The sequence below is a fragment of the Daphnia magna genome, linkage group LG1, assembly GCF_020631705.1.
Source record: "Daphnia magna isolate NIES linkage group LG1, ASM2063170v1.1, whole genome shotgun sequence".
NCBI classification, from domain to species: Eukaryota; Metazoa; Arthropoda; class Branchiopoda; order Diplostraca; family Daphniidae; genus Daphnia; species Daphnia magna.
This window is the reverse complement of record NC_059182.1, coordinates 1,506,046-1,530,506: the sequence shown is the minus strand read 5'-3', so window position 1 is coordinate 1,530,506 and position 24,461 is coordinate 1,506,046. Positions and strand designations below refer to the sequence as shown.

General features: G+C 39.6%; 6 protein-coding genes across 10 annotated transcripts; 3 read left to right on the top strand and 3 right to left on the bottom strand.

Moving 5' to 3' along the window:
- The first annotated feature begins 734 nt into the window (after window positions 1-734).
- On the top strand, window positions 735-12,282 carry LOC116918209 (CAP-Gly domain-containing linker protein 1). The gene is given in 20 exon segments (XM_045167963.1): window positions 735-905; window positions 1,021-1,053; window positions 1,123-1,355; window positions 1,427-1,482; window positions 3,631-3,750; window positions 3,820-3,870; window positions 4,067-4,171; window positions 4,370-4,447; window positions 4,579-4,959; window positions 5,022-5,539; window positions 5,727-5,771; window positions 6,669-6,953; window positions 7,023-7,271; window positions 7,481-9,432; window positions 9,434-10,450; window positions 10,452-10,799; window positions 10,879-11,116; window positions 11,188-11,519; window positions 11,589-11,827; window positions 11,899-12,282. Coding segments are annotated over 16 exon segments (5,988 nt in total). The 5' UTR covers window positions 735-905; window positions 1,021-1,053; window positions 1,123-1,355; window positions 1,427-1,482; window positions 3,631-3,647; the 3' UTR covers window positions 11,946-12,282.
- On the bottom strand, window positions 12,111-13,006 carry LOC116920881 (DNA-directed RNA polymerase II subunit RPB11). The gene is made up of 4 exons (XM_032927039.2): window positions 12,865-13,006; window positions 12,700-12,789; window positions 12,277-12,451; window positions 12,111-12,207 (listed from the first exon to the last, which is right to left on the bottom strand). Exons 1-4 carry the CDS (start codon window positions 12,915-12,917, stop codon window positions 12,172-12,174), a joined length of 354 nt encoding a protein of 117 aa, XP_032782930.1. The 5' UTR covers window positions 12,918-13,006; the 3' UTR covers window positions 12,111-12,171.
- Window positions 12,968-15,848, top strand: LOC116919859 (mitogen-activated protein kinase 1). The gene is made up of 9 exons (XM_032925922.2): window positions 12,968-13,108; window positions 13,168-13,340; window positions 13,696-13,822; window positions 13,893-14,003; window positions 14,063-14,197; window positions 14,256-14,372; window positions 14,447-14,614; window positions 14,725-14,913; window positions 14,979-15,848. The coding sequence occupies exons 2-9, from the start codon at window positions 13,222-13,224 to the stop codon at window positions 15,111-15,113; spliced, it is 1,101 nt and encodes a 366-aa protein (XP_032781813.1). The 5' UTR covers window positions 12,968-13,108; window positions 13,168-13,221; the 3' UTR covers window positions 15,114-15,848.
- Window positions 15,849-15,941: 93 nt separating this feature from the next.
- LOC116920041 (putative tricarboxylate transport protein, mitochondrial) lies at window positions 15,942-18,240 on the bottom strand. Its single transcript, XM_032926102.2, has 7 exons — window positions 18,079-18,240; window positions 17,874-18,003; window positions 17,390-17,597; window positions 17,107-17,330; window positions 16,815-17,035; window positions 16,683-16,756; window positions 15,942-16,616 (listed from the first exon to the last, which is right to left on the bottom strand). Exons 2-7 carry the CDS (start codon window positions 18,001-18,003, stop codon window positions 16,508-16,510), a joined length of 966 nt encoding a protein of 321 aa, XP_032781993.2. The 5' UTR covers window positions 18,079-18,240; the 3' UTR covers window positions 15,942-16,507.
- A 219-nt stretch (window positions 18,241-18,459) lies between these two features.
- LOC116918792 (NADPH--cytochrome P450 reductase) lies at window positions 18,460-23,142 on the top strand. Of its 5 annotated transcripts, XM_045167847.1 has the most exons (16): window positions 19,387-19,582; window positions 19,665-19,715; window positions 19,898-20,087; window positions 20,145-20,337; window positions 20,403-20,552; window positions 20,623-20,747; window positions 20,816-21,001; window positions 21,096-21,223; window positions 21,283-21,390; window positions 21,475-21,608; window positions 21,677-21,874; window positions 21,946-22,109; window positions 22,183-22,286; window positions 22,356-22,462; window positions 22,575-22,699; window positions 22,765-23,142. In XM_045167847.1, the coding sequence occupies exons 3-16, from the start codon at window positions 19,909-19,911 to the stop codon at window positions 22,907-22,909; spliced, it is 2,046 nt and encodes a 681-aa protein (XP_045023782.1). In that variant the 5' UTR covers window positions 19,387-19,582; window positions 19,665-19,715; window positions 19,898-19,908; the 3' UTR covers window positions 22,910-23,142. The 5 variants fall into 5 exon arrangements, with proteins under 5 accessions (XP_045023783.1, XP_045023782.1, XP_032780466.1 ...); XM_045167848.1 differs by lacking the exons at window positions 19,387-19,582; window positions 19,665-19,715 and adding an exon at window positions 18,460-18,477; XM_032924575.2 differs by lacking the exon at window positions 19,665-19,715 and having other exon boundaries at window positions 19,388-19,582.
- Window positions 23,143-24,340, bottom strand: LOC116920377 (sodium/calcium exchanger regulatory protein 1). Its single transcript, XM_032926607.2, has 3 exons — window positions 24,172-24,340; window positions 23,439-23,710; window positions 23,143-23,379 (listed from the first exon to the last, which is right to left on the bottom strand). Exons 1-3 carry the CDS (start codon window positions 24,242-24,244, stop codon window positions 23,329-23,331), a joined length of 396 nt encoding a protein of 131 aa, XP_032782498.2. The 5' UTR covers window positions 24,245-24,340; the 3' UTR covers window positions 23,143-23,328.
- Between the last annotated feature and the right edge of the window lie 121 nt (window positions 24,341-24,461).

The following is a 24,461-nucleotide window of genomic DNA, read 5'->3' as shown; positions in this document are numbered from 1 at the left end:
ATGCTATGCTTTGAACGACTGTATCACGACAAGATGATGAACTCAGCGAACCAAACTTGTATGTATTGGAGAGGATCGACAAATATGAGAGGATGGAATAGAGCAGCAATAGGACCGCCCGTTATGCTGAAGCATTACGTCACCATGTTAGTGCACCCACTGTTTTCTCTACCTACATGTTGATGTTGATTAAACAATGTGCCACGACTAGCGTCGACCTGGCTGGCACACGACTTGCATATTGCACCATCCGAGGAAGAAGGAAGAAAAGAAAGGCCTAACAAGCAAAGTGACAAAGCAAAACTTTTTACACGTTGAATGCTAACCTGGACTGAGAAGTTTGTACACGAGGGGCGTTCTTGTTTTATTTTTCAGTTTTTCTCTCTTAAAAAAATTTATATTTCTTGCTTTATTATTTTTTTTAAACGCCTTGAACAATGAAGTGCGCAGAATCCACTACCAAGTTCTGAGATATCATCTGACTTTCAAATAGGTACTTTATTTTTCCCCTTTATCCAAACAGGTTTGCCTGATAATATGAGATACTCTGTTAAATATTTAAAGCAAATTTTTATTTAGAGAAACCAAAAGTCCAAAACAAACTAATGATGGGGCAATATGGAATTAGGTACATCGTGCTATACTGCTATGTTGCACGATAGCCCGGGGGAACAAATATGCAGAAGACGGAACTGATTGATTAGTGTGGTATGCATTTTATAACCATTAAGCGTCGTTTGGGACCAGAAAAAGAGTTACTCTTTCACAGCATATTTCCTTAATATCGGCCCAAATTAGGAATAGACGGTGGACACGCCTTATGTCCCATTTTCGAATATGGATGGCCTTACTTCATATATACTAACCTTTTACTACATTCGGAACGAATTCTACATACATACCTAGTAAGGTTAAGTAATAAATCCTGCTGTCAAATCAACATTGAAATATTTGTATTGAAATATTTTTTATTTTCTTCTTCTCCTTCCTTTCTTTAACCGACACGTTTGTGTTTGTAAGTCGTATTGGCTGGACTGTCTCGTGCCTTTTAAGGTATACGTATGTGTATTTGCTCTCGTGAATATTCAAAACAGGTGGTTTGACGTTGGACCATGTATATAGGGCCTATTATGGATAACGTGTAAAAGAGGTGTATACGCTGGAAGATCAAATGGCCTTGCGGGCTTTTTTTCTTCGCTTGTCTGACGGTCATTCGGTTTGGAAACACATGGAGCCTCTGCCGACGTGATATCTCAACAGTCTACCGCCGTCTGTGGCCCCGTCATGTTGTTAGTCAGACTCATTCGATCAGAGTAAAAACGCCGACTACCTGTTTGAAGATCTGGCTGTTACTGGTATCAAAACAACAACAAGAAAACAAGTGAACTAGTTTTATCTTGCCGTGCATTTTTTACTTTTTGTTCAGCCTAGATCAACGAACATCTGCAAGCAGACAACACAACTTCCTAGACTCATCACGCAGTAAGCCAAGAACAATTTTACTTTTTAAATTTAGGGTTAGTTTTTGGAAAGTTCTTTGTGAAATTAAGGCGGGTCTCTATATATGACCTGATTTTACCGCGAAATTGACGTGTTGGCGGGTGTAGTTCAAAATGTCCACATCGGTGATGACAGGGCGGTGATTCACCGTACCCTTGGCCAATCACAACATATAGACATTGATGGTGATACGAAAATGATTTAATTTATAAAAAGAAAAAAACAAAACAAAAACACGTTTAGTGAAATGCGAGAAAACTGGTTTTTCAGATCGAGTGTAAACAAGCGTGAGCGAGCGGGTTCTTGTATTCCTTGTTGTTTGTTTAGCTTCCGTAATATCCGCCACGAGATTTTCTCTTTTAACATTTGCCTGTTTGTTTTTTGTTAAACACCCCTCTTTTTTTTTTTTTGAAATAGTTTTTTCCACAACAGTTTGGGACCTCGATGCCCATAAAAGGACACAAGGTTGATGGCGGCAACATAATAATGCGCTGAGACACACACGCACTCTAAAAAAAAGTTTATATTGGACTGTCCAAAAAACAACAAAGTTCAACTCAGAAAGGCGTTATAGGGAAAATATATATTTTTTTTTACGACAAGCAACCACACAAAAGGGGGAATGGACAGTTGTCACGGGCGGTCACGGGATTGACTGTTCTTTCTGTCGCCCCAATTGTCGCATTCCATCGACACCATAATAAGAAATCGTGCCCGAGAAAGAAAGAAGGGTGTGCTTTACAAAACAACAACAAACGTTACGATACTATCTTATTCTAAAAATTCCACATGGTGACGTCATTTGTGGCTCCAGTGGTGGTTACTGAGGCAGGCCCAAATCCAGACCTCAACCCCGGGCATATTTACAATAAGACCATAATTATATTCCACACAAATACGGAACAGTTAATTGACCGGAAAGATTTTTTTTTTCTGCTTGCAGGAGGTATATATTGTGTAACTTGAAAACCCAAATTTTTTTCTGGATGGATACGATTGCAACGAGTCATAAAACCAACTTCTTGGTTTCTTTTTGGTTTTTAGAGGCAAAATAAAGAAGAATATCTTTTACGAGAAAGTGCCACAAGTCGTGGAAATGGTTTTAGTGTCGATTCCTAAAACGGGTAGCTGATTGCTGAGATCGTAAAAACACACACACGTAAACGGAGGCAGAAAACGGGTCAGTCGTTTTCAGGTGTGAAATGGCAACGGATGAAGATGAAATATATTTCCTACTCGTTATTTTTCATTTATTTGTATTCGAAAGATACGGGTCGCATTTTACAAGATAATTCTATTTTTCTATATGCCTGCAAACCTGGTGTCAGATTTTTATCATTAAATTCGTGAGTGTGTCCATGAATGCTGCAACTGCAGGATATATAGTATATACAGTATATATTTTTTCTAACTCATCACACGGAAACTCGACACTGGTTGAGTGGTTGTTGTTGAATATGTAATTGTATAATGCTACGTCCTCTATCTGTTATCGTAAAACAGGGCGGTGGTTCAATCAATGACACGCAATGGCATCGTCCATACGGAAATGTTAATTAGATGGTTTTTTTTTTGTTGTTGTTTCCAGTTACATTTCTTTTTTCGGAAAAGGAAATTGTCCAGTTTGATTAGAATTTTTGGTGTTGCGTAGTTTTGCGATCAGTCGCAGGTTTGATGATCTGTCAACCGTGTGCCATCACCCATTCGTAAACATTAAGTTCATGTCTGCTATTCAGCAGCGAAGACGGCCAGAGGGCAACTGTCACCGCGCCAAGATTTCCTGTTCATTTGGCCCCTACTGTGGTCGTTTAGAGATTAATAAAGAAAGAAAACTAATGCAGTCTTTTATCGGTTTTAAGTGAAAGAACCTGTATTTATTTGTATGGCTGTTTAATCTGCAGTCGAGTGCTTACCGCATATTTCTTCGTTTGTATTAAGACGACCTTTAGCACCGTAGTAAAGTAAATCTTTTTAAAATACATCTGTCAAGTGTACAATCTAAAGTCCAAGTGGCTTAGTGATACACTTTTAAAAAAAATTTTTGACTTTAAATTTAGTGTCATGGCTATCTATGCCATCCTTTTATTTCCCTTGTGTAGTATTCTTAGTTGTATCACTTTTGTTTTACAGGTGAGCGTAAGTGAGAAATGAGTGCCCCTGCTCCAGCAAAACCAAGTGGGATAAAGCCCCCAACGACTAGATTGGCTAGGCCATCTGTTACATCTAAACCAGCTTCAAATGGATCCTCAGGTATTGCCATAATTCTGAGAATTCATTCTATTCATTCCTTTTGATGGATTGGATAATTTTGAATTGCAGGAGAGAATGTGTCTAGACTGTCCAGTGAAGATTTGCCCAAGAAAAAGACAGGTAATTTAGAAATGTGCAGTTGGTAGTCTACTCCATTCCAATCACCTTCACTGTAGAAATTAATTCTTGTTCCTTTCTTTGGTACCTTGAGCATGGCATAATGGTATTTTGCATGTTTGTAGCATGTGTTTAGCCCTTGCATGTAGTGAATCACTGAGACCCATTCTTTTCTCTCTTGTCATAATGGTTTATGTAGATAGAAATGAGGGTCTTGATGATGGTGACCTTGATCGGGTAAGCGACTTACCGTCCTTGCCAGGCAGTCGAAAAACGAGCAAGGATATGATGAGAAAACTCTCAGGTATGTCTATTTTGTTTTCAGCACAACACTCCCCTTTTCTTCGATCCACCTAAAATAATATGGACACCTCTTAGTATCCCTGATTTTCTCATTAGCTCTTCTTTTTTTTGTTGTTGTCTTCTTGTCCTTTTTTTTGTGTTGTCTTGAATTGTGTAGTTAGTAACCAGTATGTACGTGTATGTCTGTGTGTCCCTGTAGATGGTTCTGGTAGTGCTGTAGACCCAGAATATGAATTGGCACGTCGATTGAGCGAAGCTGGTATTCGTCGTATGTCAGGTGAATTATTATTGTTATTTTTTACTTAAATAACATTAGTTTGTGGCATGGGCGTGGTAAACAGTTGGTTTTGTTTCATTTTGATGAACTTTCTAGACTTGATGATTGCTTATGCTTGAACTGATTTACAGACGCCAATTTGATCCTGACAACGGACACGGACAGTTTCATTATAGGCCAAAACGTTTACGTCAATGGCATCAAACCGGGGAAAATCCAATTTATTGGCGAAACAAAGTTCGCTCCTGGCGAGTGGGCCGGTATTGTGCTGGATGATCTTTCCGGCAAAAATGACGGTTCGGTTGGCGGAGTTCGTTATTTCCAATGCCAGCCAAAAAAAGGCGTTTTCTCACGACTGGGAAGACTTACTCGTCAACCACTTGATGCCATCCAATTGGCCGCTCTTCAGTCTCAGCAGTCACAACCACCTGCCGCTAGTGAAAACGGAGATGAATCCGTGGCTGGCTCTGCCAGTACTAACGGTGCTAATGGCACTTCTTCTGCTTTACCAGGTAATACTGTTCGATTTTCTTTAAAAATCCAGACGTTACTATCTAAATTTACCTTAATCAAGCGGCGGCCCCGTCAACTTCTGTTGTGAGCGTTCAATCGATTGGCGATCTCCGATTAGGAGATCGAGTGATTGTCACCAGCAGTCAGGGCTCCAAGGCTGGTATATTACGTTATCTGGGCACAGCCGAGTTTGCAGCTGGCCAGTGGGCTGGTGTGGAGTTGGACGATCCATTGGGCAAGAATGACGGAGCTGTGGCCGGAACGAGATACTTTGACTGTCAACAGCACTACGGTCTCTTCGCTCCCATACACAAAGTTTCACGCTCACCGGCCAATCACATGCGACGCACATCAGGTGTCATGAACACCTCCATGTCTTCTTCGTTGAGCCAGCCAAGAGCTGGCGGACCGTCTCGAACGGGTACGAGAAGAGATTCAGAATCTGCCAGTGTCACTTCGGTTGCAACTTCTCGCGCCAGTACGGCCATCAGCCGGGTAAGGTCAACTATCAACAACCCAAGACTGGGCGTCAATTCCCTAACATCCAAACATTCACCCACTCACCAAGCAAACCTCCAGGTATTTAGTTAACACCTCAATAACTCACGCGCTCATTTCTTTAACGAGAGAATTTACTTTGCATCTTGCACAGTCACCGTTGTTTGATACTAACCCGTAGTTCGATTTTGCATTTTGTTGTGTTTACCAACTTAGTGCATCTTAATTCTAAACATAATGACATTTGCATTGTTTGAATTGACCATAGAAAACAAGCCGGCCTTCAGTTGGAGGATCAGCACACACTCACCAGGTAAGATTTTGTTTTATTGATGTTGTCACACGTCTCGCTGCTTTTTATCACAACGCTTTTTACAGTTTCATTGACACTAAAAATCTAATTGTCACTAATAGTCGATTCACAGTGCGAGTCCTTTAAAAAAATTTTATCTAGATTTGTGTTTGTGGATTGTTTCGGTGGGCGGTGCCATCCCTTGAACATAACTTCACCCATCTTAAACATTTAAAAAACCAAAACACAACGAGCTTTCTAGGCCTAGAATCGTCTAACACCTTCATGTTTCGTAGATGCGACCAAACATCAACATTTGATGGTCCCTTTTTGATATGATTTTCGTTTCGTTTTTCTTTTTTTTTTGTTTCTTTCCTTTCCCTTTATACCCTCCCATTCATTAGGGGAGATATGACGAAGATGGCACCGCTGACCCAGACGGTTGTTACTGAGTGACCAAGAGAAAAAAACGCACAAAAGAAAAAAAAAAAATCCTTAATCATTTTAGATCTGCGCTATTCTTTTTCTAATTTTTTTATACATATATATTAAAAAAGCATTTTTTCCCTCACCTGCAGTATATATATATATATATAATTATACGTACCCGATTGTATTTTAGCTCCTTGCATCTTGGTTAATTTAAAATCGCTATTTCGGATTGGCTTTTTTGGATTGTTTTTAGTTTTCTGGTGTATCAGTTGCGAAACTGTAGTTTTATTGTTGACCTTATAACTTTAACCGCCCTCATATAGCGTGATTTCGGCAGTAGACGGTTCGATTTTGCTGCTATTTAGCCTAAAAAGAATCGAAATAAAACACGCGAAAACACACGAAATGATTTTAATTTGATTGAGTGACAACCGGTAATTTCGTTTTGGGTGGGCACGCAACAACTTGATTTTCGTCGCTGGTTAGGATTTGCTGCGAGAAAGAGATCAACACATCGAGCAGCTGATGAAAGAGCGCGAAATGGAACGAAGTGAAGTGACCCGTGCAGCAGCCCAGGCCGATGAGGCCGAACACCAATTAGCCGTGCTCCAGCGTCGCTACAATTTGGAAAAAGGGGAATTTACAGCCAAAATTGCGGAACTAGAACGCTTGTTATTGGCAGCCGAATCAATTCGATCATCGCAAGGAGCCCAAATTGATGATCTGCAATTCCGGCTAGAGGAAGAAACTATTCTCCGTTGCGAAATTGAGGTATTTCAGGGCATTAGTTAGAAAAATTAAAACTTGTTTTATTGGATTTAAAAAAAAAATTTGCTTCAGGCCCAGCAAAAAGGATTGGATGATAAAGAAAAAGAATGGGCTCGGCAGGTGGAACAGCTGGAAACTGAGGCACAACGCTGTTTTGAAGCAGAAGAATTGGCCGCGCGTTACAAGGATGAGTTGGACGCATTGCTAGCCAATAGCCAGCAACAAGAGTCTTCCACCTCTGAGAATGATCAGTCAAATGGACGTATCCGGCAACTGGAAGCTTCTGTTCAGGTCAAAGAAAATGAGCTCACTCAACTCAAGGTAACTTTATAAATTTTTTTGGTCCACTACTTTTGGAATTCGTGATATTTGATGGCTATTTATGGTGTTGGTACTGGGGAGCAAAGTTTATTCATGTATTCCACCTGGCACGCCAACTGGCGATTCACACTCCACATATTGTTTATAGACTATTTGCCTCTTGTAAATATTTATGAGAACTTCGTCTCACACGATGATTGATTGATTAGAATTCCATGCAAGAGCTGGCGAAATCACTGGAGACTGAGCAGACCAAAAACAACGATTCCGAAAAACGTTTCCAGGCTTTGGAAGGTGAACTACAAATCGCTAGGACATTACTCGGTGAAGCAAAGAATACCGTTGAAACGGAATGGAAGAGCAAAGCGGAAATCCTTGAGTGCCAAAATGCCGAAAATCAAGAACAATTGGCCAAACTCAACGAAGAGAAAATGCGATTCGAAACGCAATTGAACGAAGCCAAAGCCTCATTGAGTCGTTCGCAAGACGCTGACATCCTGGAATCTCGTGAACTGAAAGCAAAACTTGAGGAAATGATGCGTCAATATGCCGCTAGTCAAGAACAGGTATTAAAACTGAATGAAGAAAAAAGCCAGCTTGAATTACGTCTGACAGATTCTTTGGCGGCATCGAATCAAACGAGGCATACTGCGGAAACTGAAGTGAACGAATTAAAGGTGAAATTAGATGAGCTAGAACGACAAGCAGCCAAGAGTGAAGAGGAGCTTTTCAGCTTAGACGAGGAAAAAGTCCAGCTTGAATTGCAATTGGCAAATGCACAAGCGGCTATCGCACAATCAGAAGAGGCTAAAAGAGTCGAGGTTGAATCGAATAAGCAAATGCTGGAAGAAATTACGAAACGAACTGAAACGCTAGAACGCCTAGGAGCGGAAAGTAGTGAGCGATTGAAACAGGTAGAAGAGGAAAAAATCAAACTCAATACAGAATTGCAGAAAGCCCTATCATTGTTGGAGGAATTGAAAGAAACTGCCAAAACAGAAACAGATACGAGCAGGTTTGAATTTGAAGAACTGAAAGCTCAATATGATGCTCTGGAAGTTCAGCGAACAGAAATTCAAATTCAGTTGGCAAATATTCAAGAAGAAAAGAATAAATCCGAAGAAGAAAGAGTTAAACTTGATGCAGAATTGCAGTCTGTTAAAGTTTTGTTAGCCGAATCGAAAGGAGCGGCGACAACAGAAATAGAAGAAACGAAGAACGAATTTGCAGAAATAAAAATTAAATGTGGTACGTTGGAACGCCAACTGGAAGAAGTCAAGACGGAACTAGAAAATATTCAACGAGAAAAACTGAAATCTGATGAGGAAAAAGCAAAACTGGAGGCAGAATTGAAAACCGTCCATCTTTCATTGTCCGAGTACGAAGAAGCTACGAAAGCAGAGGCAGAAAAGAAACTAGTTGAATATGAAGATCTCAAAGGTAAATGTGAAACTTTGGAACGTCAGCACGCGGAAGTCAAAGTACTATTGTCCAATTTTCAAGAAGCAAAGATCAAGACTGACGAAGAGAAATCAAGACTTGATGCTGAATTGAAAATGGCACAGCTTTCGTTGTCGGAATCAATAAAGGCCGCAGCAACGGAAGCAGAAAAGAATAAATGTGCATTTGAAGAATTAAAAGCTCAATGTGAAATCTTGAAACTCAAAGAATCAGAAATGGGAACTCAGTTGGCAAATCTAATAGAAGAAAAAAGCAAAACAGAGCTGGAACTGCGAAAAAAATATGAAGAAGAAAATGAAGTGTGGTTAAAGAAATTTGATGATTTGGAAAGGCAGAAGGCGACAAATGAGCAGCGTCTGACTCAAATCGACGAGGAAAAATCACGTCTAGAAACGGAATTGTTGCGGTTGTCCAGCAAATCCAGCGATACATCACAAGATCTGACTCGTCTTCATGGCGAATTGATGGTCGCCCGCCAAACATCAGCTGATTGGCAATCGCAAGCATCTAAAGTGGAACTGGAAAAAACGAGTCTTGAACAACTGAATTCCACATTTTCGTTTGATCTTCAGAATAGTAAAAAAGAGATTAATGAACTCCTTTCAGTTAAAACGGAACTTGAACTTCAATTGGCAAATCTGAAGGAAGAAAAGAACCAAATCAGAAATGGCTCTGCAAAAACTACGCAAGGAAGAAGTTGAATCATGGAAAAAAAAAGTCGATGATTTTGAAAATCAAAAAGCCGCCAACGATCAGCGTCTTGCTCAACTCGATGAAGAAAAATCCCGCCTCGAGTCTGAATTGTTGCAGCTGTCCAGTGTGTCCAGCAATACGTCTCAAGATCTGACTCGCCTTCAAGGCGAACTCATAGCTGCCAACAAAACATTAGTCGAATCCCAACGTCAAGTGTCTAAACTGGAACTGGAAAAATCAAATCTCGAACAAATCAATACCACCCTTTGTTCTGACCTCCAGAATCGGGAAGAAAGAATTTTGGAATTGTCTTTGGCCAAAATAGAACTCGAACGGCAAATAAAGGAAGAAACTCAAAACCTGAAGGATTCCCAAGCTCAGTATGAAAAGGACAAGTCGGAATGGGATCGGTTGAGTAAGGAACTCCGTGAAAACGTGGAAAGCCAAACTGAGGAAATCACTACTCTGACTGCATCGCTAGAAGAATTAAAAACCCAACTTCAAAATACCAACGAATCTTTGGCTGAAATGAAAGCTCAGTCGCTGAATGCAAAAGCTGAATGGGAAAAGTCGAACGGTGCATTGCTTTCCGATCTGACCAGCAAAGAGAAGCATGTCACTGATCTCATTTCGGCTAATGAAAAATATGAAAGCGAATTGAATATTGCCAAAGAAGAGTGCGGTCGAATGAAGCAACTACTACAAACCCTTGAAGCTCATCTGCAGGAATCGTTGGGTGGAATGGCTGAACTTCAAAAATCCATCGCCGTTCTAGAATTAGAGAAATCAAGTTGGCTGGCTGAGAAACTCCGACTGGAAGAGTCTATGGTCCAGTTTGAGACGCGGCTCTCCAATCTGTCAAGTGAAAAGGAGGAGTCTGACCGCACAATTCAGGAACGTGATAACCGATTGGCCAAACTGACGGAAGAGGTGACGCTCTTGCAGCACAAATTTACAGCTCATATTGCAGAATTGGAACAGAAGCTGAAAGGAGAACCGGAAAACGGAGGAGACGGAACAGGAGCTACAAGCAGCGTTGGTTGAAGCCAGAGCCCGCGCAGACGAAATCCAAACTGCTCTGGAGGAAAGTCAGAAAAACGAAAAAGAACTGCTGAAGGTACGCGAACAGTTGATTTCAGCTAACAAGTTGCACGAAGAATTCGTCGAGCAGAGTAAAAAAGAGCAGAACGAACTCAAGCAGCGTGTAGAAGATATCGCTGCTGCGAAAGAGTCTATGCAACTTCGAGAACTGAAGCTGCAAGAAGAGCTAACTTTGTTAAAACGGCAAGTTGACGAACAAACCAGTAGATTAAAAGGTCAGCTCGATGACACTAAGAAAGAAGCCGAGATTGCTCGCCAGTTGTTCCAGGATTTGTAAGTATTAACTTATTATACATTTTATTTTAAGAATAAAATATAATACCATGTCGTGCGGTTCAATTCCTGTCCATAGGGAAGATGCCAACAATCGGATCAAAGAGATGCAATCCAATTTGGAGGAAAATGACCAAAAACTAACGGAACTGCAGGAAGTGTCGCTACAAGTCAAAAGTTTGGAGGACAAACTTGCTCTAAAAACGATTGAATTGAAAGAAGAAATGGAAGACCGTGACAAAGCTGAAGACAGAGTTTTGAGATTAACAGAATGCTTAGCCGTAAAAGAAAAAGAGCTGGAGGCCTTACGACTAGAGGTGGTTTGGCTTAATTTTATTATGTAAGTCACCCCAAACTGAAAGAATATTTGAATTTTTTTTTTCCCAAGGCTGGTAGCTTAAAAAAATCCACCACCGAAGTTTCACACCTGTTAACAGCATTTTCGACCGTGGACCGGGAAAAAAAGCAACTAGAAGCTAAAGTTGTGGAATTACAAGTGGCTGCTGCTGCGGCTTCTCGAGGTGCCGGAGCTGATGCCGTTGATACCGACGTTCGAATCAAGAAGCTAATGGAGGATTACGAATACAAGGAACAAGAAATTAAGTTCCTCAATTCCGTGATTGTCGATATGCAAAGGAAAGTGGAGGACCTCAGTGTCAAACTAGAAATTAGCCATGCAACGTTGCTTGGGCAGAACGCGCTGACACCTGAAAACAATCGGTGAGAATTCGACTAAAAAATGCGATTGCAATTGTTAGTATGGTTATTATAAAAACTCTTTATAACTAGGAATGGTGTCAAAAGCGAAGCCAAAGCACCAAGATTGTTCTGTGACATTTGCGACCTGTTCGACTTACATGACACGGAAGATTGTCCTACGCAAGCATCCGAGGATTTCGAAATCTCGCCACCTTTCTTGAATCAACGACCTTCCTCCACCTTCAACCAAAATTCACCCAACCATAACCAACATTCACATCATGGAGGAACTAGGGGTGCTACGCGACCTTATTGTGATAATTGTGAAGGTAAAAGCTCAGAAAGTTTCCTATTACCTATGACAGTTGCCACATAATTTTGTTTTAAACATTCAATTTAGTATTTGGCCATCTGACCGAAGACTGCATAGAAGAAGCAACCTTTTAAGTGGGGCAAGCATTTGGTTTTTTCTTAAATATTTTTTGTCATCCTATCACAGGTGCCAATTTCTACAAATAGTTTTCTCCTTCTCTTACCTGTGCCTTCGTGTAACGGTGATTCCTTCACCGAACGAGATCTGCTTTAATAAGAAATGCGTTAGCTACTCATAGATATATGCAAAACCGTGTATTTAAACGATGCTTCCATGTGTTTATTTGTGAATTATTAGTTTCTATTCTAAGCCTTCTCGCTTTTCTCGTACGGCGTCCTACATAAAGAAATTGTTTATATTGTTATTATGCAGTTTGTTCTTAGACTTTAATACAAAATATATTACACGAAACCGCTCTTCCAGAAGGGATAATTCTGATATAAGATCTGTGATGGCATTCATTAAAGCATCTTGAGGAGAATAGGCAGGTGTGCTCTGGATTCGTAAAATGAATTTATGCTCCAAAGGGTGAGGTTGCTTGTATCCAGCGAATAGCACATTAGGATCTTTCAAAAGCTGGCTGGAAGGTGGAAAAACAAATAAGAATGAATTAAGATAAATTGAATAATAGATGACTGAAACCATACTTTCCACCCAATTAAAATAAGGAAGCACAAACTTCAAAACTAAAATTAACATATCATTGCTACATGCTAGCAATCTCTACTATAACATGTAAACATCACAATTCATAAAAACCTGATGGTGCATGAGATTGGCAAGCTAATAAATTTAGCACAGAGCAAAAAATGTTAAAATTTGTATTACCAACGAATCATGTTTCCAAGAGTGTGGTCCTCCTTATTTACTGTGAAGATAGCTGCATTCGGAACTTTCGTGTCCTGTTCGACGACGATTCTAGAAAAAAGATTGCACTTTGTGAATGTTTAGCCACCTTGCTGAAATATTTCTTAAATTAAACGAATCACAAACTTTTTTTCTCCTTCAAACAAAAGAAAGGATTCGAATGACGGTGGTGCATTCATTTTCGATTTTCCGGTAAAATAACAAACATTTGTCTACGAGAGTAAGGAGACAACGATTGACAGTTTTAATCTAAGAATGCAGCATTGCATTACGCATTGTTTGCGATTGCGATATTCAAACTAGTTTTAGGAGCCAAGAATTTACTGTCCTAAATAAAATAAAAAACTATTAATCGTAATTTACGAAAAAGGTATATTTTATGGAAAGAATTCGTAGTAGCTAATCATTACTTTCATTTCGGGTTCACAGGGTGAGTGTTGCTGCTTAAATTGGCAGATCAAGATCGGGATTTTATCTTAGAAAATGGCGTCTGATCAAGGAGGTGAACGAAAAATAGAAATAATTCGAGGACAGAATTTCGAATGTGGCCCTCGCTACACTAATTTGGCTTATATTGGAGAAGGAGCTTATGGCATGGTTGTGTAAGTACTAAAAATATTACAATTTATCCGGTGACAAGGCGGTAGCATCTTCGCTTTGTCGGCCTTACCAACGGCTCATTTTCGAGGAAATGTATACAGTACATACACACCTTAAACTGTTACTTGACGGGAGTGGTGTCAATTAAAAAAACCCATACATTTTTCGAAATTACCAGACATTTAATGCATACAGGAAAGGTTACCTATTGTTGTCCCTAGTCAAACAGTTGTGCAAGTGCTAGCTGCGTCTTGAAGTTTTTTTTGTTTTGTTTTTGAGAAGAACCATTTCACTATTTCATCAGCTTTTTTGCTCACATTTGAAATCCCTTCTAAGATTTAATATTGCTATTTGTAGGTCTGCTTATGATAATTTGACTAAAACCAAAGTTGCCATAAAGAAAATTTCACCATTTGAGCATCAGACCTACTGTCAACGCACATTGAGAGAAATCAAAATCTTGACTCGCTTCAAGCATGAAAATGTACGTAAATAATCTCTAATATTCCAGAAATAATAAGAAATCAAACTTTCCTGTATGAATGTTTTGACAGATCATCGACATACGTGACATTATACGTTCTGTTGACATTGACCAAATGAAAGATGTATATATAGTACAGTGTCTAATGGAAACAGACTTGTACAAACTTTTGAAAACCCAGGTAAATTTTTTGAAAACTTGTTTATGTTTTCATTGTATGAATCATATCTCCTTTTTCAGAGATTAAGCAATGACCACATATGCTATTTTCTCTACCAAATCTTGCGTGGTCTGAAGTATATCCATTCAGCTAATGTTCTCCATCGTGATTTGAAACCATCAAACCTTCTTCTTAATACTACTTGTGATCTCAAGGCAAGTTATGTAATTAATGTTTTGTTCCTGTGAGTCCTTCTAACGTTTCAGTTTGCAGATTTGTGACTTTGGCCTTGCGCGAGTAGCCGATCCTGATCACGATCATACTGGTTTCCTGACAGAGTATGTTGCCACCCGCTGGTATCGAGCACCCGAAATTATGCTTAATTCAAAGGTATATAACTTAGTTTTTAAATAAAGCCAAAAACAGATAAGCAAACATCCACATAATTACATCGTGCTATCTAGGGCTACACAAAATCGATTGATATCTGGTCTGTCGGGTGTATCTTGGCAGAGATGCTTTCAAACCGACCCATATTTCCTGGAAAACATTATCTAGATCAGCTGAACCACATTCTCGGAGTCCTTGGATCTCCGACGCCAGACGATCTCCAGTGCATAATAAATGAAAAAGTAAAATTTTTTCTCGACAACATGGCCTAACATTATAACATACATGTTTTGTTTATTTTTTTTTGTTTTATTTTTTTATTATTGTTTTTTATTTTCTATTTTGTTTTCAGGCGCGGAGTTATTTGCAATCACTACCATATAAACCCAAAGTACCGTGGACGAAGTTATATCCCAATGCCGACGCCAAAGCCCTGGATTTATTGGACAAAATGTTGACGTTCAACCCGCATAAACGAATCATCGTGGAGGACGCGTTGGCTCACCCTTACTTGGAGCAGTACTATGACCCAGCCGATGAGGTATGCTTACATTTAATTCTGTAAATTGGCCATAGCCGCTTAGTGTAATAAAATTGCGTTGCTAGCCGGTAGCGGAGGAGCCATTCAAATTTGAAATGGAGCTGGACGATTTGCCAAAGGAAAAATTGAAGGAATTGATTTACGAAGAAACGATCATGTTTAAAGAACGCATGGATAGAGAACAACCAATGGGTGTGTGAGAATTCCTTGGTTTATTTGTGTTTCCTGTGCTATTAAGGTACTTGCTAAGAATTGGATAAAAATTGGAGGACGAGTCGGCCAAGGCCAAGGCCGCGAGAGTGTTGACGATTCAATTTTGAATGGCATTGGGCTTTCTTGTTATCATTATTACTACTTCCATTCTCTTATTTCGTGTTTAAGTCCAATTGCGCGTGTTCTGTGTGCGTGTTTTTTCTTCTCTTTTTTCCATGGTCTTCTTTTTCATTTACTAAAAGATATCACGTCCAGTTGTTGCATTCCGTTAGCTGTCCTTGGCCTTCATCCGCTCATTTCCGATTTAGCCTAATTTTTTAAGCCTGTCAATGTTCATAGAATCCTTTTGTCTAGAAGGTAAGCACACACATCTACACCTGATTTAAGTTTTGATTGTTTCGCTCTTATTTCATCTCTTCACCCTCACCCCAATTATCTGTCGACAGAATCCGAAGTGATATATGTCCTTACCTGCGCTCCTTTATCATATGTGTACAGTACAGTTCAACGCAGACGCACTTTCCGCCTCTCCCAAACCCCCTCTGCTCTGCCCTACCTTTCTTCTTCACACCCGGAGGTTCGACGATTTTCACCTCAGTGTTTTCCTGCATTCATGCCTCTTGAGGATTACCACAAGGTTATTGTGTATTACTTGGTTTCGAGTGTCCGGCCGCTGTCATTTTGCTTACGTCAACCAGGTTAATGAATTTGTTTTCACCGCACCTACTATCCTCCGCGTCCTCCCACTTTTTTTCGCCCTCGCCTCGTTGAAAAATTTGGCCAAAAAGAAAAAAAAAAGACAAAAAAAAAGCGAGTCGTTTTCATTGCTGTATTGTAGCGTCGCGGCAATAATACAGTGTATATAAATGTTCAACACTTAGTTGCAATTCCAATAAGGGACGGCTGTGCGGTATCGTTATGAGGTGTGTGCAGAACAATTGTAACATCCAACATAATTACTTTAGAAAAAGGACAGCAGACACTGATTACCGGGTTTCGGAATGCTTATACAGAATGAAAAGATATAGTTCGCATTTTCTGGAATAAAACCCAACATTGAATAGATTCCCCACAACCCTTTTCTGAGAATTTGTAAAATATCTATGACGTACCTAAAACACAACAGCGACGAGATTATCCTACCAGCAAAATCGCCGGCCGTTTAGCAATCTAAAAACTTTGATTTTGTGCATGTAGACTGTTAACCAGGGAAAATAAAGGACCCTCCCCCAAAAAAAAAAAAATCAAACAAAATAGATAAAAAAAAAAACAAAAAAAAGCTGGGGAGCTCTGGATCTTTACCATCAAAACTACAAACTTAGCTGTGACACCACGAAGACGAAGCGGTACATTTCCTCGTCGACTGGAGACCTGTCACCTATTACTTCCAAACTTTTGAGAAGAGCTCCATAAAAGAATCGTAAATCATGAAAGTGATAGCCACATCGAGGCAGACACGGCTCATCCGCGGAATGGTTCCCTTGTAGAAACTATTAATCGTGAAGAGGTATAAATATTTAATCATTTTAAGAGAACATTTTTTGTCGCAAACTTACGCTCTTGGACCTTCATTCTTCCAAATTTGGGTGAAGCAATCCATGGTATTTTTGTACTTGGAAGCTTCCAGACCCTGTACAAGGCACGTTGTTCACTCATTTGAATATACGTGATTAATAGTCTTAATCAACCTGCATGCGAGTCTTTACGACGTCAATCGGGGTGTTGCCAAACACGGATGCAGCTCCAGCGACGGCACCGAAGGCACCCACCACCAGTTTTGGCACAGACTTCTTCGAATCTCCTCCGCGATACCAGTCTTTACACGTCTCCATCACGTAGAAGCGGATTGCTTGATTAGAACCTTGCTTCATGATGGTGGCAGTCAGACCTTGGTAAGTCCCTCGAATTCCTTGTATCGCATATCAATGGAGATAAGACTCTTTGTGAATCTTTGTCTAGGTTTATGCAACTACTATTTACCTTCATTCTTGATGATGGTTCGTACGCCATGAAAGAAACCTTTGAACTGGGGTTTGGCAGATCGTTGATCGTTGATGAATTTGACCTTTACGGTCTCCATGGGCGTTACAGCGAAAATAGCTTCTGCTACACCAGCGCCTAAACCACACAGAAGACGCTGACCAGCTGTCAAGTTTCCTTTGGCATCGACACTGCGTTTTTTAAATTCTTCGAAAGCTCCAAATCTAAACCAATAATTTATTGTGATAAAAGAATTCAAGAAATAGAACGCTTTTTCTTCTACCTAACGGCAGACTTTGGGATGGAGCCATAAAGCAGAACTGATAGGCCACGATAAAGACCGAAAACGCCATGCCCCCGTACCGTTTTTTTCACACAATCGACAATTCCATCATACTGCCGCTTTCCACCCTTCTCGTCTAACTGCAGTTGAGTTTTGACAAACTCAGTTGGAAATGTAATGCAAATTTCAATCCCACCAGTTATACCACCTAAGGGAAATTTTGAATTTAACAATATTAGTTGATAAGTCATAGTTAGAGAAGGAGGCATAAAAAGATTGACAGACTGCCTATTTCAATTGTTGTAAAGCATTGAAGTACTTGGCTTGATGCCAAAATATGAATGCATGTAGATCCATATTAAATTAAAGAATAGTTGTATCAGGTAAATTCAATCCTAATAACACTACGAAACTTCCATATATGGGCTACTACCACTTGTTGAATTGTTTTTTGCTTAAAATTCATGCAAGATTTGGATTTTACCTGCAACAATGCCTTTTAATCCTTTATTTCCTTCGCCACCAGCCGCGGCTGCTCCAAGACTCATCATCCACGGTCTTCTTGGAAAAACAGATGGCCTACTAGCAGTCGCATCATTTCGTACACGGTCCATCTGAAACGGAGATTGAAACACCAATGCAATGACGGTACTAGATTAACAAACTTCCTATCCACAAAAGATAGAAACCTTGTAATATAAGTAGAAGTAGGCTTTCCGTCACAGCGTTTATTTCCTTTTCGAAGAAACGTTTCAAAACAATCCGTCAAAAACTCAAAACAACAACTTTCGCTATCTTGGATCCGATCAGCTGTTTATATATGACAAGCAGTTGGACATGGATGCCGTCAGTACTGCGTTGCCAGCTTAATTCTTTGCATTGCTGAACTTCGACAAAAAAGTATAAAACAGTTGGAAAACTTGGAACTTTGGAAGACAAAAAGGTACTTTCTGTACAGCGAGACTCACGATCGGATAGTGGTCCAATATATATATTTTTTTACGTTTGTATTGTTTTCGGAAATCTTTATTCAAACAATCGCTTCTCTGCAGTTCTGATCTTGGCCAACGAGGCGCGCTTCAGCCCAGGTTTTAAAGTGTTTGATAACATTTTTTAGTATTAGAGATAAATAAGCTTTATAGATAATTGTGCAAATTATTACAGTATCTTTCACGTGATACCATAACTATGTTAGTAACGTTTAATGGAGCACTCCTAACTTTTGGGAAGACGTCAGTCAGAACTTCGACAAAAGAAAAATGTAAAAAAGCATACGTTTAAAACGTCTTTTCACAGATTATCCGGTTTCTTTTTGCATTTAATCATGATAACTAAGCTATGCTAATGCCTGTAGTTAAAATCTGTGTTAGTTTTCAGGCCACTTTCTCATGGAAAATTCAAGTCAAAGGAGATAAGTCAGCTTCTTAGAATTTGCTAAAAAGGATTGTCTGATTTCTCAATAACTTTCTATAGAGAATATTATTATGGTATGTAGTCTCTAATTCGATTTGTGTGGTTTATATCAGAAGTGGTATTTGATTTACCTTTATTTAAAAGGCGAATATAGTTTTTTTGTATGAGGAATACCGGTTAAATGGAATGGCGGAGTAAGGACATTGGGCAGCTAACTTTTTCAAAGTATCTGTATTTGGTTGGTAAACAATTGTTATCCTTCCGTTATCGTCCACTTCAGATAAGTCCAATCTACAAGTAGGTTGTTAATGTTGCAACCAATTAACCCCCGATAAAATGTTCGTTTCAGCCTACCTTAAGTCAATATTTCTCCAACAAATTGGTTTCATCAATTAGGCTACTTGTCACGTTTAAAGTTTTTTTTGCTTTTTTTTTTTTTTTTGCTTTGCCTTATTTTTTTAATATCATCATTATATAAAACTTTCTCAATTAAAAAGCATTGAATTAGAATGCCAACAGATGGTCCCAAGATAATCGATTCCAGGGGGCAGTGCTTACTCCGGACTACATTAGTGTAGACTGTAGACTGTAGAGTGCCGTTTACGTGCGTCAAGTCTTTCTTGTCTGTTTGTTGACCTTGGGCAGGTCGAAAAGTATGGCTGTGTGATTTGACAGTGCTGTGGGGTTATCTCGCCGAACGAATACCGTTAAACAGGAGTAGTTTAACACTAGTTTCTGTATTCGGTGGATGTGTATACTTAGTCGATACTTCATTCGTTTGTGAGTAAATTTGAACGAATAATTTCGTTTGGTCTCACTGTTGTAAATCATTAATGAGCCAACTCGTTGCATAACGCCATAGCTTTCCTTCTGTATTCTCCCGCAATCACCACCTGTTGATATTCTTCATCAGGTTTGTGCTATCTGTGAGCTTGCTCCTATGATCTGTGTATTAAAATGGTGTCCTTGTGGTTTTAATCAACTGTGGCTTTAATGAAGCATGGGTATGATGTGTCCACAGTGTTATACACCTTCAATTTCTATGACTTGGGAAGAAGAACCATATTAAAAATTTATATAAACATCCCATTACAGATCAAACCATAATGGATGAAGTAGCAGCAGCAACAGGTGATGCAGCAGCAATGGCCGCAGCTTCTGCCCCAATGTTTGGTGTTCTAGACATTGTTCTTTTGGCTGGCATGGCTGGGTTTGGAATTTATTGGGTTTACTTTCGGAACAGCTCAAAGCCCCAGTCACCACCAACTAAAGGCTACACAATGCAGTAAGTTGCTTAGTAGTTGTGATATTTCACAAAATTTTTTATGTTTTCATTTCAAAGGCCTACCTTGGTAGCTCCAAAAGCCAATGACAGCAGTTTCATTGCAAAAATGAAAGCCTCCGGGAAAAACATTGTAGTTTTCTATGGTAGTCAGACTGGGACAGCTGAGGAATTTGCCCTACGCCTTGTGAAAGAAGCTGCCAGGTACGGCATGAAAGCATTATACCCAGCTGATCCAGAAGAGTGTGAAATGGTATTCCATAATTGCTTTGCAATTATGATCTGTTTATTTTTATAGTTATTTTTCTTTGATTTCAGGAAGAGCTTTCCAAGTTAAGTGAAATCAATAATTCTTTGGTTATATTTTGCATGGCGACATACGGTGAAGGTGATCCCACCGATAATGCAAGCGCCTTCTACGAATGGCTAAAGTCTGAAGAACCGGACCTGACCGGTGTTAACTATGCTGTATGATTCACTACCCCAAAATAGTATATCTATAATGGTATAGTGTCCTAATTTCCTTCTCTTCTTACAGGTCTTTGGTCTCGGAAACAAGACCTATGAACATTTCAATTCAATGGGCAAGTTTTTTGACAAACGACTGGAAGAGTTGGGTGCAACAAGAGTAGTGGAAGCTGGTGTAGGCGATGACGACGGAAAGTAATTCAATAAGCTAGCATAAATCTTTCTCAATGTATGTCTATTTAATTTTTATTTGAAATGCCTAGCATGGAGGAAGACTTTCTAACATGGAAGGATACTCTGTGGCCAGCCGTTTTAGACTTTTTTGGTTTGGAAATGAATTTGCAAGAAATTTCCATGCGACAGTATCGTCTTGAAATACCTGATGTCCCCTCAGAAAAGCTATTTACCGGTGAAATTGCCCGACTTCGTTCTTATCAGACACAGCGACCGTAATAATTTCGCATTTTCTGGCTATTCCTTGAGCCACTTTTTAATTTAATCCAATTTAATTTTTACTAATTCGTTTTTTCTTTTTAACCAAAGGCCTTTTGATGCCAAAAACCCATTCCTTGCTCAAGTAACTGCCTGGCGAGAATTGCACAAAGGAGGTGATCGCAGTTGCATGCACATCGAGCTTGATATCTCTAATTCCAAGTTGAGATACGATTCGGGTATTTATTGCTAAGAATATTTGAATGAACGCCTTATTGATCTAGAGTTTCCTCAATAGGTGATCATGTGGCCGTGTATCCGGTGAACGATCCAGCCTTAGTCAATCGTTTCGGCGAGTTACTGTCGGTAGATTTAGATACTCAAATATCGCTGGTCAACATTGACGGTAAATTTAGCTGCAGTAGCAAAGTCCAAAAAAAATAAAATAAAATAAATTCCCTAATATCACTTTCCCTTTATTTCTCTGTAGATCAGTCGACTAAGAAGCATCCGTTTCCTTGCCCTTGCACATACAGAACGGCTCTCTCCCATTATCTCGACATTACCTCCAATCCTCGAACGCACGTTTTGAAAGAACTTGCTGAACACACTACCAATTTTGAGGTCTGATTTTAACTCATGATGCTCACAATCTATTTTTAATTTTGCCGACACGGTTCTTAATTATACAGGAAAAGCAAAAATTATTAATGATGGCAAGCTCCAGTCTAGAGGGCAAGGAACTTTATCAGCAATGGGTACTGCAAGATAATCGCAGTCTGTTGCACATCTTGGAAGATTTGCCATCGTGTAAACCATCATTAGATCTCGTTTGCGAGTTATTGACCCGCCTGCAATCACGCTACTATTCCATCTCTTCTTCTTCAAAAGTACCCAATTTAGTTCTATTATTTTCTAACACTGTTTCCCGGCTTACTTGATTGAGTTCGAATTCAATTAGTTACATCCGGAGACCGTCCATATAACAGCCGTGCTCTTGAAGTATGCAACCCCAACCGGACGAATCAATAAAGGAGTAGCCACCACTTGGCTCGCATCCAAAAAGCCCCAACCGGACCAGCCACCCCATCAGGTTCCCATATTCATTCGCAAGTCACAATTCCGGTATTTGGTTTTCATTTCTTACAACTTGTGAAACCCCATTACTTCATCGTCATATCTTCTTGTTATTCAACAGATTACCAGCCCGCCATCAAACTCCAATTATCATGGTTGGTCCAGGAACAGGAGTGGCTCCTTTCCGTGGATTCGTCCAGGAGCGTCTCAAAGTGAAACGAGAAGGTACCATTTGAACTTTTTTGACTGCGGACAGTGTGTGCAATTAGTAACTTTCTAACATCAATTGTAAAGGCAAGCCGGTAGGTGACACTGTTCTGTTCTTTGGCTGTCGCAAAAAAACGGAAGACTTCCTTTATGAGGAAGAGTTTGACGAGAGTATCCAAGAAGGCCTACTCACGGTAAAATATATATATATTTTTTTTAGTTAATATTGGAATGAAGCGATTACAAATATTCATGTATAGATGTGTATTTATCTATTTTTTTTAATTTTTTATTTCACAATAACAGCTACATACTGCCTTCTCTCGAGAACAGCCCGAGAAGAAAGTCTACGTTACGCACTTGCTCAAAGAACAAGGAGAGTACATATGGCGCATCATAAGCGAGGAAAGCGGCCACATCTACGTGTGCGGGTAAGTCAACTTGATTGAATTACTTTACGTCAATATCTAATCCTGGTGTTTGTCGGCTAACTCAGGGACGCGCGAAATATGGCACGTGATGTGCATGATATCATTGTTGATATTTGCAGTAAATTTGGGAAATTGTCGTCCAGCGAAGCTCATGCCTTCGTCAAAAAGTTAGAAACTCAGCGCCGTTACTCAGCTGATGTTTGGAGTTAGTCTACGCAGGGCATTATTGTGCTACTTAGTAGATAAATTTTTTGCTTAGGCTTAAATATTTTCTAAAATGGTCTTCTCTCAAATGTCTATTTGCTGCTACGAGACTTTAAAAAACCATGGGTAATTTTTTAGACCCAAATATGTGTATTACTTTAGTACAATTTTCTATTTGGAATGTTCTACCCCCAGGGTTATGGAAAAGAATTTGGTCTTCAATAAAACATTTGACTGGGTACAGTTTTGAATGGTTTTCTGTATTTAAGCATACTAGAACAAAACAACATCAAATGATGATAAAGCAATGAAAAGATTCAAAAATAATGTAACTGGCAAGAAACAGATCTCATGTTTATATTTAGTTTGCATTTTAAGAGTAATAGGAATTAACTGAAAGCTTTTCCATGAACAATTAATTCATTCTATTCAGCTTTGTAGATACGCGTGCAAACCACATCATTGACGGTCAACACCTGTTGGCGAAAAATAATGTACTCAAATGCTAGCAACTTTTAAAAGAGAAAACACTTACGGCTTTCAGTTCATCGCCGTTGAATTCTCGGGTGATGGTAGATTCGGGTTCACCTTTCATCACGTGCGTCATCTTGTTTCCATCCAATGTAATGATAGACTTGACTTTGGCTCCGTCACCTCGTTCCTCCTCAAATTCTTCGCCAAGTTTAAATTTGATGGTGGTAGTTTTGAGCATCGTGGTGGTGGTGAAGGTGTATACATCTCCTTCGCAGGTCAATTCTACTACCGGTGTCGCACTGTTTCCCAGCTTGCGCATCACGAAACCAATTTCTACATTTAAAAAAATAATTATTCTTTTTTTGTACTCTGCAGCGTCAGACATCCACCTTCAGACAGAATAATATGATTGGGCACTAGAATAAGGATTCTAAAATAAATAGGAAAAAATATAAATTTGGCCAAGAGGTAGGTGTTTCTGGCTAAATGTCAAGCCAGGCCTCACATCAACCAGACGGGAAACAGTCAAGACGCCAACGTGAACGTCAGCATTTTTTAAACACAACCAATCTCTCACAAATGCCAACGAGACTACATCTGTACGAGAATAGTTGGCACGAACCAACAATGCCTCCAAGTTAACAAATAAATTATGATGAATTTCACGTAGCTGTAGATCAAAATTAAAATCGGCTAAAGAAACCAGAATATGAAGAAACATGACGCAGGATCATACCGACTCTTAAAGCAAGTTAAAGTGGACATTTTAAAAATTAATAAAGTCTGTAACTTACTCAATTCTTGCATGTATTCGTCGAATTTATCGGAAGAGACGAGCTTGTATTTCTTGTTCAGGAAAGATGCCATGATGATTGGTTTCTTTTGAGTTTGCTTGGAAGAGCTGAAGGAAGTAAGACGACCAGAAGCGGACGTAGATAACCGGCGAATGAAACTACAAGCCACGCGGCAGATTTATTACACCCTTAAACATTTTGCCGGGACCCTCCCTTAGTCCCGCCCATTTTGCCCTTCTTTCCCCGTTCTCGTAAGTGGCAACTAGTCGTAACCATAGTACAAGGTCTTA